This window comes from Agelaius tricolor, unplaced genomic scaffold (genome assembly GCF_023055355.1).
Source record: "Agelaius tricolor isolate 1412-34295 unplaced genomic scaffold, bAgeTri1.0.p SCAF_14, whole genome shotgun sequence".
Taxonomy (NCBI): domain Eukaryota; kingdom Metazoa; phylum Chordata; class Aves; order Passeriformes; family Icteridae; genus Agelaius; species Agelaius tricolor.
The window spans coordinates 591,175-606,809 of record NW_027269274.1 but is presented as its reverse complement, the minus strand read 5'-3'; the positions used below and the strand labels follow the sequence as shown (position 1 = coordinate 606,809).

General features: G+C 48.1%; 1 protein-coding gene across 3 annotated transcripts in view; it reads right to left on the bottom strand.

Moving 5' to 3' along the window:
• Window positions 1–12,731, bottom strand: part of RAD18 (RAD18 E3 ubiquitin protein ligase) — a 35,652-nt gene extending 22,921 nt beyond the window's left edge. For all 3 annotated transcript variants that reach the window (XM_071439276.1, XM_071439277.1, XM_071439278.1), the window contains exons 1-7: window positions 12,514–12,731; window positions 12,322–12,403; window positions 10,008–10,069; window positions 9,027–9,097; window positions 4,589–4,917; window positions 3,306–3,405; window positions 791–975 (exon numbers count right to left, since the gene is read on the bottom strand). In XM_071439276.1, the coding sequence (XP_071295377.1) occupies window positions 791–975; window positions 3,306–3,405; window positions 4,589–4,917; window positions 9,027–9,097; window positions 10,008–10,069; window positions 12,322–12,403; window positions 12,514–12,573 (889 nt within the window). In that variant the 5' untranslated portion in view covers window positions 12,574–12,731. The remainder of the gene's footprint in view (window positions 1–790; window positions 976–3,305; window positions 3,406–4,588; window positions 4,918–9,026; window positions 9,098–10,007; window positions 10,070–12,321; window positions 12,404–12,513) is intronic.
• Window positions 12,732–15,635: the final 2,904 nt, after the last annotated feature.

The window sequence follows — 15,635 nt, the reverse complement described above, 5'->3', positions numbered from 1 at the left end:
AGTTATTAAAACAAACACTTCACCAGACAGCGAAGCAGGCAGAACAAAAGCTCATTAAGCTGTGAAAGAATAAAACCTGTTCCAAACTGGTTTAAGCACACTCCAGGAATTTGGCACCTGTGCTTCCTCAGAAGCTCAGCTATTGGTGTTCCACAGCGACCTCAGGCTCTCTGCTACCACCCAAAATGCACGTCTGCATCTTAAGTGTGGCTTTAATAATTCACCCTTTGTGCACAGGCTCTGAACACAGGAGGGGTTTGGCATTACTGGGCACAGGCTCTGAACACAGGAGGGGTTTGGCATTACTGGGCACAGGCTCTGAACACAGGAGGGGTTTGGCATTACTGGGCACAGGCTCTGAACACAGGAGGGGTTTGGCATTACTGGGCACAGGCTCTGGACACAGGAGGGGTTTGGCACTACTGGCCACAGGCTCTGAACACAGGAGGGGTTTGGCACTACTGGCCACAGGCTCTGGACACAGGAGGGGTTTGGCATTACTGGGGAGAGCAGCTGGAGTGCACACCACACACCCCAGCACTCTTGCTGCCCTCTGGGTGAGCGAGGCACAGGCTGGGTGCCACTCCATCCACCAGCAGCACTGAGTGTGGGCTCAGCCCAAGCACCCCCAGCAGGTTAAAGCAGCATTCTGCACTGATCTGGACTTACCAACACAAATCCTTCCAGCTCCAGTTCTCCCAGTGTTATGCCTACCCTGAGAGCCAGCAGAAGGGGAAATGCAGACTGCTGGTTTGGGATGGCAGCAGCCTCCCTGCAGCCTCTCACTCACCAGATTTGGGGTTCAGGGAATCACACTGAGCATTGTACATGTGCACAAACTCCTGGTGCCTCTTGATGAGCTGCTGGCGGGTCCCAGAGGTGGACAGACCGTGCTCCTTGAGCTTCTTCCTCAGATCCCGATCCGACAGCAGGTTATAAACAACTTTGGACATCAGCTTCCTTTTGTGGTCAGAACTGCCAAAGGAAAACAAGAGACTTTATTTAATTAATACTCCTATGAAAATCAAACTACTTACAATTACTTAAGGGTACCTCATCCACTCAGGATAACATACACATGAAAGAACATACACATTGGGTTTTCCACCCCAGTGCTGGCCATGGCTTACTTGAATCAGCTGGAGAAATATTAAAAGTATTAAAACACCAAGCCAAAACTCAAATTAGGAGATTTTTCAGCTTTCTGGAAAAATGTCTTTGAGAAAAATAGTCATGTACCCGAAGGCAGCAGCTCTCAGCTAACAGAAGGGTGGTTTGGTGATACAGAGACATTAAAGATAAGTAACAGTGCTCCCAGAGGAATAACATCTAAATCCAAAACTTACTGCTTTCCACTGCTTTCTGTCAGGACCCAACATTCCTGGCACAGCTGGGGAAAACATCTTAATTACAGGAAACTGCCAGAGAAAATTCAAGTCCTAGCACAACTTTTGTCACCTAAAATTAGCAGAACATTTCCTCCTGTCAAATTAGCTCAGGCTGCCCTACACCTCCTGGTGAGATACTCTCAAACCAGGAAAAACAAAGGGGCCAAAACCCATCTGCAGCCTTACTCATCTTCTGCAACTGCAGTAATTCACAGAGGAACAGCATTTAATTAGACATTTTTCTTTCTGCAGCAAAATAAAGCTCAGCTGCATTACTCTGGATTAGAGAGCAGCTAACAGCTTTCCACTGTGAAAATGATAGATTTATTTGAAAACTATTCAGCACTTTCAACTTAGCACATTGAAAATTTCAAGGTTAAAAAAAAAAGTTTTACACAGAAACTGTCAATAATTCATTTACTCTCATCCAGCCCTGTAGCATGGCTGGTAAACAGAAGATGGATTACCACAATACACTCTTCAGGGAAGCTTTTTTCAGATTCTTTTGGGAAATATAAAAAATTTCACTGAATAATTAAAGTAAATCTTTTGAAAGTCCTACAGAAGCTTGTTGTGTATTCCAGCTCACCAGCAGCATGACCTAAAGTGTGCTGACAGCTTTCCAGCAGCCAGCCACAGGAAAACACCTCACAACAGGTTTAAATCCTAATGTTGGTTGGGTTTCCCCATGCTTGAGAAACACAGTGTTCCCTGGAAACGCATTCACATGTTGGAATTACCCCTGTGGAGCTCTGGGGGCTGACTGAGCAGCTCATTCTGGAACTGCTCAGCTGTCAACACAGCCTGGGTTGAGAACAAACAGAGCTCACACTCCTCAGGGAAGCACTGGGGATGTGCTGCTTCCAGCACCAAACAGCACCCAGCAGGCTCTGCCCAGCAGGGCCAGCCCCAGGGCAGGGTCTGCTCTGACACCAGCTGAAGGCCCAAGCAGCCTAGAGATTAAATAAGCAGAACTTTAAATCCTGTTAGGGACATGGGCGTGACACCAAGGACAGATCTGGCTTATTTGTCCATTTATTAAGAACAGAGAAAGCACTCAACCATTCCAAATGGAAATTAAATGTAACATCAGATTTCAATATTCATTTACCATTTTTTTATCTTGAAAGTCCTTTAGCTTACAGATTGTGCCCTAGGCATGACTGGGCAAAACAAGAGCTTTAACATAAAATTACTTTCTAATTCAAGTTTCAGGGGAATTGGGAAAACAAGCATTGAAGTACAAATCCTCCCAGTCCTTCAGTCTGATCAGTCAGAAATAACAACAGCCTAAACTTCAGTCTGATCAGTCAGAAATAAAAGCAGCCTAAATTTCTGCTGTAAGTAAAACAAATTGAAACTCCACTTCTGATGTGAATGTGGTGACCATGACCAATGCTGGGGCAGGGGCACAAAGCCAAAGGAATGAATTAATCTTATGGAAATCAAGATCTTCAGGAAACCTCAACAGCCCCACAGAGAGGAGAGAAAGGTGCAATTTTTATTCTTTAACTTGACAGCTATTGAAGAAAATGTCTCTTGGCACACCTGAACGGAAGGAAGCAATTCCTTCAGCAAATGAAAAATGGGAACCAGTGTTATCTGAGGGGAATTTTAATGCCAGGGAGCAGAAAGGTGACAAGAACAACACACAGACCAAGCTCTCCCTGTGATGAACTTTTTAAAGCATTGGCCACTGTTTTCCTGCCACTAAAAGCCAAAGAGTGACTGAGCTGGCAATGCACACTCTTTCCCAAGGGGGGACAATGCCCACAGTGATTTCAGAGTGCTCCACACAGCAGGGAAGCCAGAACCAAACACAAACCACCAGTAATACACCCCAGCAGCACACAGCTCTCAGTCCAGCCATGCTCAAAGCAGCCACACACGTTTGGAGCTCTCAGAGCTGCTCCTTACCTTCGCAGGCTGTCCTTCTTCTCCCCTCTGGTCAAGCAGCTGTCCAGATGTTTGTTTATGTATTGCTCCAGAATAGCAACCTCACAAACAGGACATTCCACTGAAAGCAAGGGAGAAGGAATTTACTATGTGGATGTAACAGCAAAGAGCCAATGTTTTCCTCTAAAACAAAACTAACAGTTGGGGCAGTAACAAAGCACACTAGCCCTGAGCTGTCTGTTACGGTGCTGGAAGTTACACCTGAGTTCTCAGAACAGGGACAAATAACACTAAACCCTCTCACTGCAGGTGTTTCACAAATACTGTCTGACCAACTACTTTGCATCTGTGGAAATAATTTCCATGTGCTGCACACTCAAAGATTCAAAAAGATCATAGAATGGGAAGCAAGTGAAAGTTTTAATTGCTCAAAAATAAACACACAGTAAAACTTCACGTGAGTTTAACTTATCAACACAAGCAGGTCTGATGTAAAACCATGACTGGTTTCCCCTGGCTCCCTTCCTGGCTGTGGCACCTCTTTCAGCAGGATCCATCCAGCTAATGAATACATATGAACTTCAGAGTTCCAGATGAATAAATCATTACACAAAACAGCAGCTAAATTTGAACTAATAAGAACCAGGGGTGTACTCCTACATAGTGTTTTGTTTTAATTTAGGCTTTTAGCTAGGTCAATAGGATGGCTGCCAGCACATCAGAACTAAGAGGATTCTGCCACTTTATTGTGGTTGATTGGTATAAATGAGCTTTTTTGTGCTTCAAAGTAAATTCACCTTAACTCTCTAGAATTACAAAGAAAAAAGCAGATGACTCTTTTAGAGAGTGTGGAAACAAAAAAAATATTAACAGAACTGCTGCCATGCTCATTTTGAGTTCAGGTTCACCCCTCAAATAACAAACACATTATAAAATAACCTGCTCAAGGATACAAGAGCAGAATAAATGCCAGTGTCTGTCTAGTCATTAGGGGGAAGGAGAAGAGAAATTACTTCATTTTTACTAAGACTGTTGCACAACTATTGTTTTTCCGTGTTGTTACTCAAAGCAAAGGAATCCATAAGCGCTGAATTCCATTTAACTCCTTGGCAGCAGCTGAAGCTTTTTGTGAAGAACACACTTGGAGCAGGGCTGTGAAGGCACACGGGCCAGTTAAGGGGGAAGGAGCTGGATGTGCCAGCACAGAGCAGAACCACAGGAGAAATGGGACGAGTGCTCTAACACATGCAGCCAGCCCCACGTGGGGGAGAGAGCAGGACACAACCAGAAATCAAGCACCTCACCTTTCTTGTCTCCTTTGAGCACAGATGTAGAAGGCTTTTCATGACTTTGGGTGCACCCAGGAATCTCTTGTGCAATCACTTTGCTGTCTTTACCACCAAGCTCTGCAGAAGTGCTGTGTAGGCCATGGTGCTCCTCAGTTTTGAGACTCTTCTCACCAGTCCATGCCAGGCCGCCTGCCTTCGTGGAGGTGCAGACTTTGTCCTTGCTCAGGGAGCTGTCAATGCCTGGCACCTGCTCAGACTCCGGCTGAGAACCAGGACTCAGGTGGCTGTGGGCCGGGGGGGATGGAGCCGGGGGAGCCTCCAACACCAACTGCAGCAGCTGCTGCCTAGGAGCACGCAGGAGAAAGCACACGGCTAGCACACTGCATGTGGGAGGAACCTGAAAACCTGTGTGCCAACACACGCTCTCTTGGGGCTGTGAAAATCCCAGGACTGAGGGCAAAAGAGGAGGAACACACTGGCTTCTCCCAGAATGAGGTTTTTGGGCTCATGAGCAGCTGGGTGACAACATCTCACAGTCCCACACCCCAGGGACAGAAGGGCCAGGGCACAGCAGACGCTCCTGGCACAGCCCTGGGCTCTAGGACAGAACATTGTCACCTGCCTCCCTCCCTCAGCACCAGAGTGAAGCACTCAAACTTCTCAGTAATCACAGAAACTCTGACAGGGGCGATTGGAGAGATTCAGACAAGCATGACTCAACTAGAAGCTCATCCATCATCCAGCAAGCCCAGAGAAAGCACACAGTGATGGAAGGGTCCAGCCTCTGCCAGCCCCAGCCTGGCTGATCCTATGGCAAACCTGGGAGCTGATCCTATGGCAAACCTCGTGGTCAAAAACCTCTGCATATTGTGTACAGTCTCAGCATTATCTGTGATACTCTAAGAACTTAACAGACTGCTACGAGCTCTGAGCTGACAGAATTTTACCTTCCTGGCACAAAGCAGTAACTGCAGCACAGCTGACAATGCTCAGTTTATGAGCAGAGCAGTGTCCTTCCCTTTGAAGGCTGAGAGATGAATCAAGCAGGTGTCAGAACAGCCACTACCCAAACCCTCCTGCCAGCCCCATCCTCCCTCAGTCGCTGAGACGGGTCAGGGCAGGGAGGTAAAAATCACCTCTTTAACTAAGATGGATGGTTTCTAAACATCCTCCCCCTGCTTCAACAACAGCATAAACAGCTTCCCACTTTTTTCCTTCAGATCTGTAACACCCACAAAAACTAAGTGTCCTTCATCAGGCTCCTGGTTCCCATTTTACAGTCTGTTTACTTCTCTCTTGCTGAAGCAGCAATGAAGCAGAGCTGTTGGGAATCTAAGGCTTCCTCATAAATAAATTCCAAGGAAGAGATGGAGCTGTGAATTTTCCTAGCAAGAACTCACACAGAACAGTCCCAACTGCACTAAAAGCAATGTATCTCCTTGAAATTCCTCCTGCATTCCTGCTCAATCACTGTATCAGCAATGACAGCACCTGCTCTCTCCAGCACCCAGAGTCGATGTGTTTATTCCTCTGACTCACTACCTGTCCCCCTGACTAGGAAACAAGATAAACTTGACAGTAAAGACATTTTTCTTCCCTACGTATGAAGAAAAACAGAGATTCTTTTCAGCAAGGACTTTCTATTTAACAAAGTGATGCAGAAACTGACAAATTTTCTCAAAATAATCTCTTTAGTAGAGGGCAATGATATCAATTCTTTACACTTCACACAAAACTTCGCCTGTTATTTTTAAAGGTACTGGCCTCACTGCAACTGATAAGAGAAGTCTTCATTAAGGTCAGCTCATGCAAATACTGCTCCTCATCTTTCTCTCCTGGCCTGGCCAGAGCCATGAGTTCTGCCCCAGAGCACAGACAGGTGAGGGAACAGAACAGTGCTCACAGCAATGCCCCCAAGCTCCTGCCCCACTGGGGTCAGGGTGTGCCCTCACCAGGGCACTGCACAGCCACTGGAGCCTGCTCAGCCTGCTCCTCTCCCTGCACTCACAGGAACACCCACGGACAGCCCCAGTGCCACTGAGAGCCCACCCCTGCACAGGGAGGGAGCTGCATTCCCACACACCCCCCACAGCACGCACACACCCAATGCTGAGCAGAGCAAAACGGGATCAGGCTCAGTCTGCCTGGAATGATTCCCATTCCCTGCAAACACCCCCCACAGCACGCACACACCCAATGCTGAGCAGAGCAAAACGGGATCAGGCTCAGTCTGCCTGGAATGAGCCCCACTCCCTGCAAAGACCCCATCTAGGGGGCACACACCCAATGCTGAGCAGAGCAAAACGGGATCAGGCTCAGTCTGCCTGGAATGATCCCCATTCCCTGCAAACACCCCCCACAGCATGCACACACCCAATGCTGAGCAGAGCAAAACAGGATCAGCACTTGGTCTGCCTGGAATGATCCCCATTCCCTGCAAACACCCCCCACAGCATGCACACACCCAATCCTGAGCAGAGCACAAATGGGATCAGGCTCAGTCTGCCTGGAATGAGCCCCACTCCCTGCAAAGACCCCATCTAGGGGGCACACACCCAATGCTGAGCAGAGCAAAACAGGATCAGCACTTGGTCTGCCTGGAATGATCCCCATTCCCTGCAAACACCCCACCTAGGGGGCACACACCTAATCCTGAGCAGAGCACAAACGGGATCAGGCTCAGTCTGCCTGGAATGATTCCCATTCCCTGCTCACACTGACCTTGGAGCACAGCTTTCACTCTGCTAAGTGCCACCAACATTACCATTTTCTTCCCCTCCAGGCCTGACTTAAGAAATGGGTTTGCACTTTGTGAAATGCTGAGAAGATTTAAGGCCTAATTTTCATAAACATCAAACTACCCAAGGCTCAAAGTCAAGTTAGAACATACTTGATCTTTCAAACATGCTGATTCCTTCAACCCCTGGACTGTGGATTTGGTTCTGGGGACAGCCAAGGGGAGACAAAGCAGATGGAGAAGGAGGGGGAGACAGAAGACCTGTCCTGTTCCAGCAGCAGCAGGACAGAGAGCAGTGCTGCTCTGACTGCATGAGGCTCGTGCCCTGGGACACTCTCCAGATAAGCAGTGTCCCCCCAGCTCAGGGCATCCACAGCCCCAGGCCAGGTACCGAGCCCTGGACACCACACTGCCCACTGCCTGCTGCCCCAGGGGTCTGTCCCATCAGAGCAGCCAGCAGGGAGCCTTCCCCACCCAGCCCAGACTGGGCTCCACAGCCCCACTGATCCAGCTTCATGTGAGAAATGGACTGGAACTCCAAGTCACAAAAGGAAAGGTTATTGAGCTACTCTCACTGGTAAGATTTATACTGATCCATTAAACAAGTCAAAAAAAAATTAACATTTAAGATTCAATATCATAATGGATCCAAGTCAGCACTACTTGTTCCCCACAAAATTAGACGTTAGCAAAAAAAATAGTAATCCATTTATCACTAGGAAGCACCAGAATTCAAGCTGAAACAGGGGAACTGTAAGATTTAAATTACTCAAATAAATCAATTAAATCCAGGAGTGGTCATATAGAAGATTAGATCTATCTACATTCTATGATCTTCATCAGAGAAAAATTCTCTCATGAAACAAAGCCATCAACTGAACTATGCTTCTTGTCACTTACGAAGCCAAGAGTCTCATTGACTTCCAGCTCCAAGTTAATCTCAGAGAAAAAGATGAAAGGGCATTTGTCTGGTACAGAGACAGGAACACCCACAGAATTCCCAGCAAATCACTGAGTAGCTTCTCATCAAAAGCAAAGAGACACAGGAGCTTCATGTATCTACTGATGTATCATCATCTGTGATACATGTTGTGATATTTTACCAAGTCATATTTATTCTGTTGTTCCTGTCTCTTAAAGGGATGTGAAGCTTAAAAATGACTTAAAAACAAGAAAAGTAGCTAAGAAATCAAGCTGAAAGCACGGCACTCCATTACTTTCCTTACCCAAGAAAACTCACATTTTCAGTCTTTCAACAGCTGTATTTTTCCTAGCCAGTGACTTCACCCAAAGATGCTCTTGCAAGGTGACCATAACCACTGGACAAAATCCTTCTATTCAGAATCTCCTCTGCACACATAGGAAGGATCCTGAAGAAAATCTTTACTATCATTATTTCCCCCAGAGAATCCTGACATATCTGATGACTTCCTACACATTGGCAGGGACTGCAACTTCCAGAGCAGCTAACCAGAAGCAGAACCAAAACAAGCTTGTAAAACCTCCACATCACTTGAGTGTGCAGCACCCTTCAGCCAGAACACTGCAGGATTTTCCCAAAGTGTGAACATTCATCCTGGGCAATGCTTCTGTGACACCACAATTGTTTTGCTCAGTTCTCACACACTCCCCTCCAGGGCTCTGAGCTTGGTCACACACAGTCACACCTTGCCAGCTGCCAAACCAGAGAGAGCAGCTATAAAACTACATCAATACCTTGCAGAATTAAAGCTCTTCACTAGATCATCTAAAATCCGGTTGTTTTTCAGGTCAGATTCTGAGACTGCCTATAAAAGAAAGAAAGAGAAAAGAAAAAAAAAACAAAAAAACCAAAACAAACAAACATTCAAATGCAGTGAAAGCAGCCAAGTGCCCACAAAACGTTCAAGTGATCAATAACTTGCTTCTTGGCTCCATGCCTCAACTACCCCCACCAAAGTGCTACAGGGATTAAGGTGCTTAAAGGGTAAACACCTCTTCCTCAAAAATATCTCATATTAAAATAACTGCCTGAGAACTTAAGTCTGGGACATTAAGGTAACAGGTAAAAACAAAGCATAAAGCTAAAGAAACAAAGCCCAGTCTGCCCAGGCTCCAACAATGGTTTACTGCAGCACAGGTCTAATGATTTTGAAAACCAAACCAAACCATCTTCTGAAGGTGGTAAGAACCTTAAGCAACAAAGCATGAAAATTGATGAAGGGAAATGTTAATCTTCTGATTATGGAATGAAAATATTAATTATGAGATGCCTTTGTGCATTCAATTCATTCTTTTTAAACAATTTCTGATTTTTACCTCATTGCAACTCTCTCTGCTCTTCTTTTAAACAAAGCTTTTATTATTTTTTTTAATTTGAGATGAAATGGAGCCACTCACACACAGAAAATAAAGCGATTATGTTTCAGCACTGCTTGTTTAAATGATGGCATGTGTTAACAAATTAACATTAAATGTTTTGTGGCAGATTGTACACACAGCCCTGAGCCAAGCCCAGGCCTGATGCTCCATCCACTTCTGCCTGCACTGACAGAGGAGTGCTTCTGGAACAGGGGAATTCCAGGTGCAAGAGCACCACGCTTTGCCCATGCAATCAGAATTGATTATTTGGTGTGGCCCAAAGGGAAAAGCTCCTGAGATTTGCCAAAAGAAAAAAAATAAACCGAGGGGCAAAAACCAAACCAAAACCACGCTTACCACACAGCACGTTGGACACTGGGTTTTGTAGGACAAAGACTTGCGGATACAGAGGGAACAATCTGGAAAAAGGAAACACATCATTTTGAACATTATTCCAAATGCAGTTCCACATCCTTGCTCGTGTATTTCCTTGTACAATACATGCAAGCTACTCCACAATACACAAATATTGAAAACACACCATTTTTACATGGAATTGAGATTATCATTGTTACAAAACAATCCATATTTTATGCAAACGTGTTTCAACATCAAATATCAGCTCCTCCACCTAAAGCTGATGTTTGTTTCCTTTTGTTCCCCAGTGCAAGAAACCCTTCATCAGCCCCCACCACTCCAGCAGTGGTTGCACTGCTCACTCCCTCACCACGCTGGGTTTTTGACATGACTAATGCTGATCACTTCCATTTTCCTGCATAGCCCCAGACAAACTTGTTGCCATCTTATTGCAAAAGTCCCCATACCTTCTCATGATTTCTCATGGGCATCTTTTCACAGTACAACCAACAAACTCCATCTCTCTTCACAGCACAACCAATAAACTCCAACTCTTTCTCAACCACCTAACCCCCTCTTTTGTAGCCCTCAGCTCCTTACTGGACACAGCTGTGGCCTATTAAGGGCAGGCCTGTTCCTAATCTTTGGTGACCAGTACAGCTGCAACTCCTCAGGGGTGAGATTGCTTTCTGCACTATCTTTATTTTCTTACATCCTATCCCTCCACACAAACTCACAATCCCCTCTTTTCCCCAGGCTCTTCTGCCCCTTCCCAAAACAATACCAATTTGTTGTTGAAAGAGGAGGCTAAAAAGGAGGGGAGACAGCACTGAAATGCTGAGAGACAGCTTAATGCCACCTCAGCATGGCAGGATGCCTCAGCAGATGGGGTGGTAAAACATGCCACACTGTCAGAGTAAATTTCTGCGTTTGTTACACTTTGTCAACTTCTCCATGAGCTTTCACGGCCACTTCAGGATTTTAAAAGTCTCATCATTCTCCAGGAAAACATTCCCAGATCATCATGGATGAGAGTCTCAGCACCAGCTCCTGAAAGAGATCTGTATTTCATACACCCTCTGGGACTGCATCAGAAAAGCAGCAGAAGCATTAATTAATCCCAGAATGGTTTGGGTTGGGAGGGACCTTAAAGCTCATTTCATCCCACCCCCTGCCACGGGCAGGGACACTTTCCACTAGACCAGGTTGCTCCAAGCCAAATCCAACCTGGTCCAATGCACCAATTAACACCTAAAACCACAAATCCATCTAAATGCTCAAAAATTACTACATACATAGTAAGAAGTGAAATAGGGTGAGAAACCCATAAAGAAACAAACTTTAACTGTATGAAAAGAATGAAGTGGCAGATCCAGGCTGGCAGCATCTGACACCCACGTGTGCAATGATTGCTGCTTGGAGCCACTGTGCCCCAGGCAGGCTGCACCACCAGCAAGTGAAGAGAATTTCCAGTTTTGTGGCTCCCCACACTGGCTTCAATGGTGACAGCTTTGCCAAGCGAAACTTCACTGCCGAACTACAATGTCCCCCTTCACGGAAGGAAGTGCTACAGTTTCTGAACCAAACAATCACAAACATTTATTTTAACGTGAGAAAAGGCAAGGTACCTCCCTCCTAATCTGGCTTCAGCAAAGCACTTGGGGCCAAGTTCCAGCAGATATCTCCCAGGGCAGACAGAGCAGCATGGAAAATTTGAGCTTTTAATACTCTGCACATAGAGCTTTGCATTTGTACCACCCCCAAGATTATAAGAAAGATATTTAAATGCAGAATGCCAGATGCCACATGTTTGTATTACAGCAGGAACTACACAAGGGAAGGTTCTGGCTGCTTCCATCTTGCAAAGCTCCTCCCAGCTTCCATGGCAAAGAGAACCACAGAACCCTAGAATGGTTTGGGGGGGAAGGGACGGACCCCAAAGCCCAGCCAGTGCCGTCCCCTGCCATGGCAGGGACCCCTCTCGCTGTCCCAGGCTGCTCCAAGCTCCAATGTCCATCCTGGCCTTGGGCACTGCCGGGGATCCAGGGGCAGCCCCAGCTGCTCTGGGCACCTGTGCCAGGGCCTCCCACCCTGCCAGGGAAGCTTCCTCTGGATCTCTAATCGAACCCTGTGCTCTGCCCGTGGGAAGCCATTGCCCCTCGTGCTGGTACTCCGGGCCCTTGCAGTTTCTGTCCACGTTTGCTGCAGGCTCCAGCGCCTTCTCTCTGCCGGGCGGAACAATCCCAGCTCCCGGCCTCTCCCGGCAGACACCCCGGACACACAGACAGACACACAGCCCCCGCCCGGCACTCACAGCTGTGCGAGCACTGCGGGATGATCACGGCGATGCTGAAGTAGTCGAAGCAAATCCCGCAGCGCAGCAAGTCATCCACGGCCTGCAAGGAGAGCGGGCTGAGCGGGGCTGGCCGCGGCAGGCCCGGCAGCGCGGGCCGAGCGGCACCGCCCGGGGCCCGGCCCCGGGACCCCCGCCCGGCCCCGCACGCACCTTGAGCGGAGCCAGGCCGGGCGGCCAGGGCGGCTCCAGCAGGGGCATGGCCAGCGCCATCCGTGCCGCCCCACGGCCCCGCTCCGCCGCCGGCGGGCCCCGCGCGCTTCCGGCCGCGCTTCCGGCAGCGCCGGGAACCGCCGGGAACTGCCGGGGATGGGGAACGGGGAACCAATGGGAACCGCCGGGAACGGGGATGGGAGCGGGAACCAACGGGAACAGGAACCGCCGGGAACTGCCGGGAACGGGGATGGGGAACCGCCGGGAACGGGGATGGGGAACGGGGAACCAATGGGAACCGCCGGGAACGGGGATGGGAGCGGGAACCAACGGGAACAGGAACCGCCGGGAACCGCCGGGAACGGGGATGGGGATGGGGAACGGGGAACCAATGGGAACCGCCGGGAACGGGGATGGGAGCGGGAACCGCCGGGAACCGCCGGGAACGGGGATGGGAGCGGGAACCAACGGGAACAGGAACCGCCGGGAACTGCCGGGAACGGGGACGGGAACTACGGGGAACAGGAACGGGGATGGGAGCGGGGACCAACGGGAACTGCCGGGAACGGGGATGGGAACGGGCAACCAACGGGAACTACGGGTAACGGGGATGGGGAACGGCAATGGGAACCAACGGGAATGGGAACCAACGGGAACGGGAACTACGGGGAACGGGAGCGGGGATGGAACCGCCGGGAATGGGGATCGGGAACGAGGATGGGAGCGGGGATGGAACCACGGGCACGGCAGTGAAGCGGAATGGCTGAAAGGCGCCCAAGCGTCGGGCAGTGAGCGGTGAGGGCTGAGCGTTCCCCCCGGGCTCTGGGCAGGTTCGGCCTTGCCGAGCTCGGGGAAATGAAGGCCCCGGGGGTGGGATCCAGCTGCAAGGGCAGGGTCGGTGCAGCTGTGCCGGCGGACCCGGCCCGACCGCCCCGCTGCCCGGCACGCTTCACACTGTTAACGATATTGCTGTTGGCTACACTTGCTGTGGTAGAGGTTTTTACGCACACACATGAAGCACATGTAGCCGTTTTTTATAATACTCCACGGAACAGCACTACCTCCCTCTGCTTACTTCATGTCACAGGTGTGTTTTAAGCCCTTCGCTTTTTGCAGCTGCTGCTGACTCAAACGTGCTCTTCCCTGAAAACTCTGTGCACCTGTGCCTGATTTTTCCTATGAGTTTTTTTGTAGCAGTGCAATTTCTATGTTCTTGCTCCTGATCTGAGCTAGTCTGATTTTTGAATCAAGCCCAGCTCCCTCAATTGGCACTCAGCAACACTCATATATATCTGTATAAAGGATACTCCATGACCCCCATGATGGAGGAGGTCAGAATAAACCATCACAATGCTCTCTGCTGGCCTTGGGCACTGTGAGTCTCTGAATTTATATATTTGAGTGGATCTGATTACTGCCTGTCCCTTGCCGAAAGTACTAGATTTTACAGAATAGTCATTGCCACTTAAGTGCCTGTTCTTTTCACCTTAAGGAATCCATTTCTGCTTTCTCTGTGAGCTGTGACCTAATTAATGAAACTCCTACAATTTTCTGTTCTCTTCATTCCCTCATGCACAGGGCAGATCTTGGTTCACACATTCTGACAGGAGTTTATTGGATGGGAACGAACTCACCCAGGAATGGGCACAGAGAGTTCATGGGCTCATTTCTGCAGCAACATGTTTATTTTTTGTTTAAGTGGACTGACGAAGAACAAAGGGCAGTGAATTCACAGCCAAGCACCATCCATACAGACTGCTGCTGAATAAAACACAATTTAAACTATTTCCACGGTAATAGCACCATATAAAAGAACCCTGGAAAATCTGTGCTCTCAGCTGAATCCTGCACGCTGCAGAAGCTGGGGAGCATCACCTGCTCGGGTGCATGGCAGGATGCTCCCTTTAGCCCGGGCTGTGTGAGCATTTGTGTATTTCCCGTTGGGATGCGGTGCTGGGGCTGCCCCCCAGGGCAGAGCCACCGAGGCTCCTTCAGCCCTGCCTGGGGGCAGCAACCCCTCCCTGCTCGGCTGTTTCAGTGCCACTCTGGGCTTCTGTGGAGCAGGAATGAACGGCTTTATCTTGCTGAACGACCAAGCTACAACTTGTTATTATACACAGAACACATCTCCTCCTTCTGAGCCCCTGAAATACTCATTTCAATTAAAATACCAGCAGGTCCCAATTGCATTTTCATACACTTGTTGCCCTGTTCTGTTAGCAGAGAAATGTATGGAAAAGCTTAGCAGGAGGTGGAGCAGCCTGACACAAAGCAAGTCTCCAAAATCTACTGATTTTCACTTGTGTTGTTGAGATGAAATATTTAAGTGGGGTTTCATATAATTCCCATCTGTTGTGCACAAGTTAATAATGTAAAGAGCATTTGTTCCCCCGTGGTGCTCAGGGCCTCGTGCAGAAAGGCCTATTTCTTCCTCCAGGCCCCAACAAAAAAACAGCTCATCCTCAGCTGCCTGTAGTACATGGATCTTGAAACTAAAACCTAACACTCCACTGAGGTCTGCCTCATGTGTCTGTGTGTCACTGGACATTCTTCACTATAGATGTACAAATGCACCACAGAAACAAGCGTCCGGACACCAGCATGTAGATTGGCTGGAAAATCAGCAGAAGAACATGCTGTACTTAAAAAGAAAATACCAAACCCCAAAACAGAGAACATTTTGAGTTAATTGTTTCTAAGTATTCTCAGAGATTCCTTAATATTTAAAGCAGTGGAAAGTTTCTCATCATGTCATTCCCAACTGGAAAGGAGAAGAACCTGAAACCATGGGTAAAATTGTTCAGAAATATTTAACATTGACCTTGCTGTACTCTTGTGTTAAAGTTGGCAACCATTTATTGATTTCTCCAGGGCTAAATTTAGTCTGCTGTTGAGACTTTTGGAACAAAAGGTCCCACATCATCGTGGTTTAACCCCAGTCAGCACCCAAGCCTCACACAGCCACTCCCTCACTACCCACCAATGAGACTGGTGATAGAATCAGAAGAGCAAAAGTGAGAAAACTTGTGGGTTGAGATAAAAACAGTTTAATAGGTGAAGCAAAAGCCACACACACAAGCAAAGTAAAGAAATTCATTCACTGTCTCCATGGGCAGTCAGGT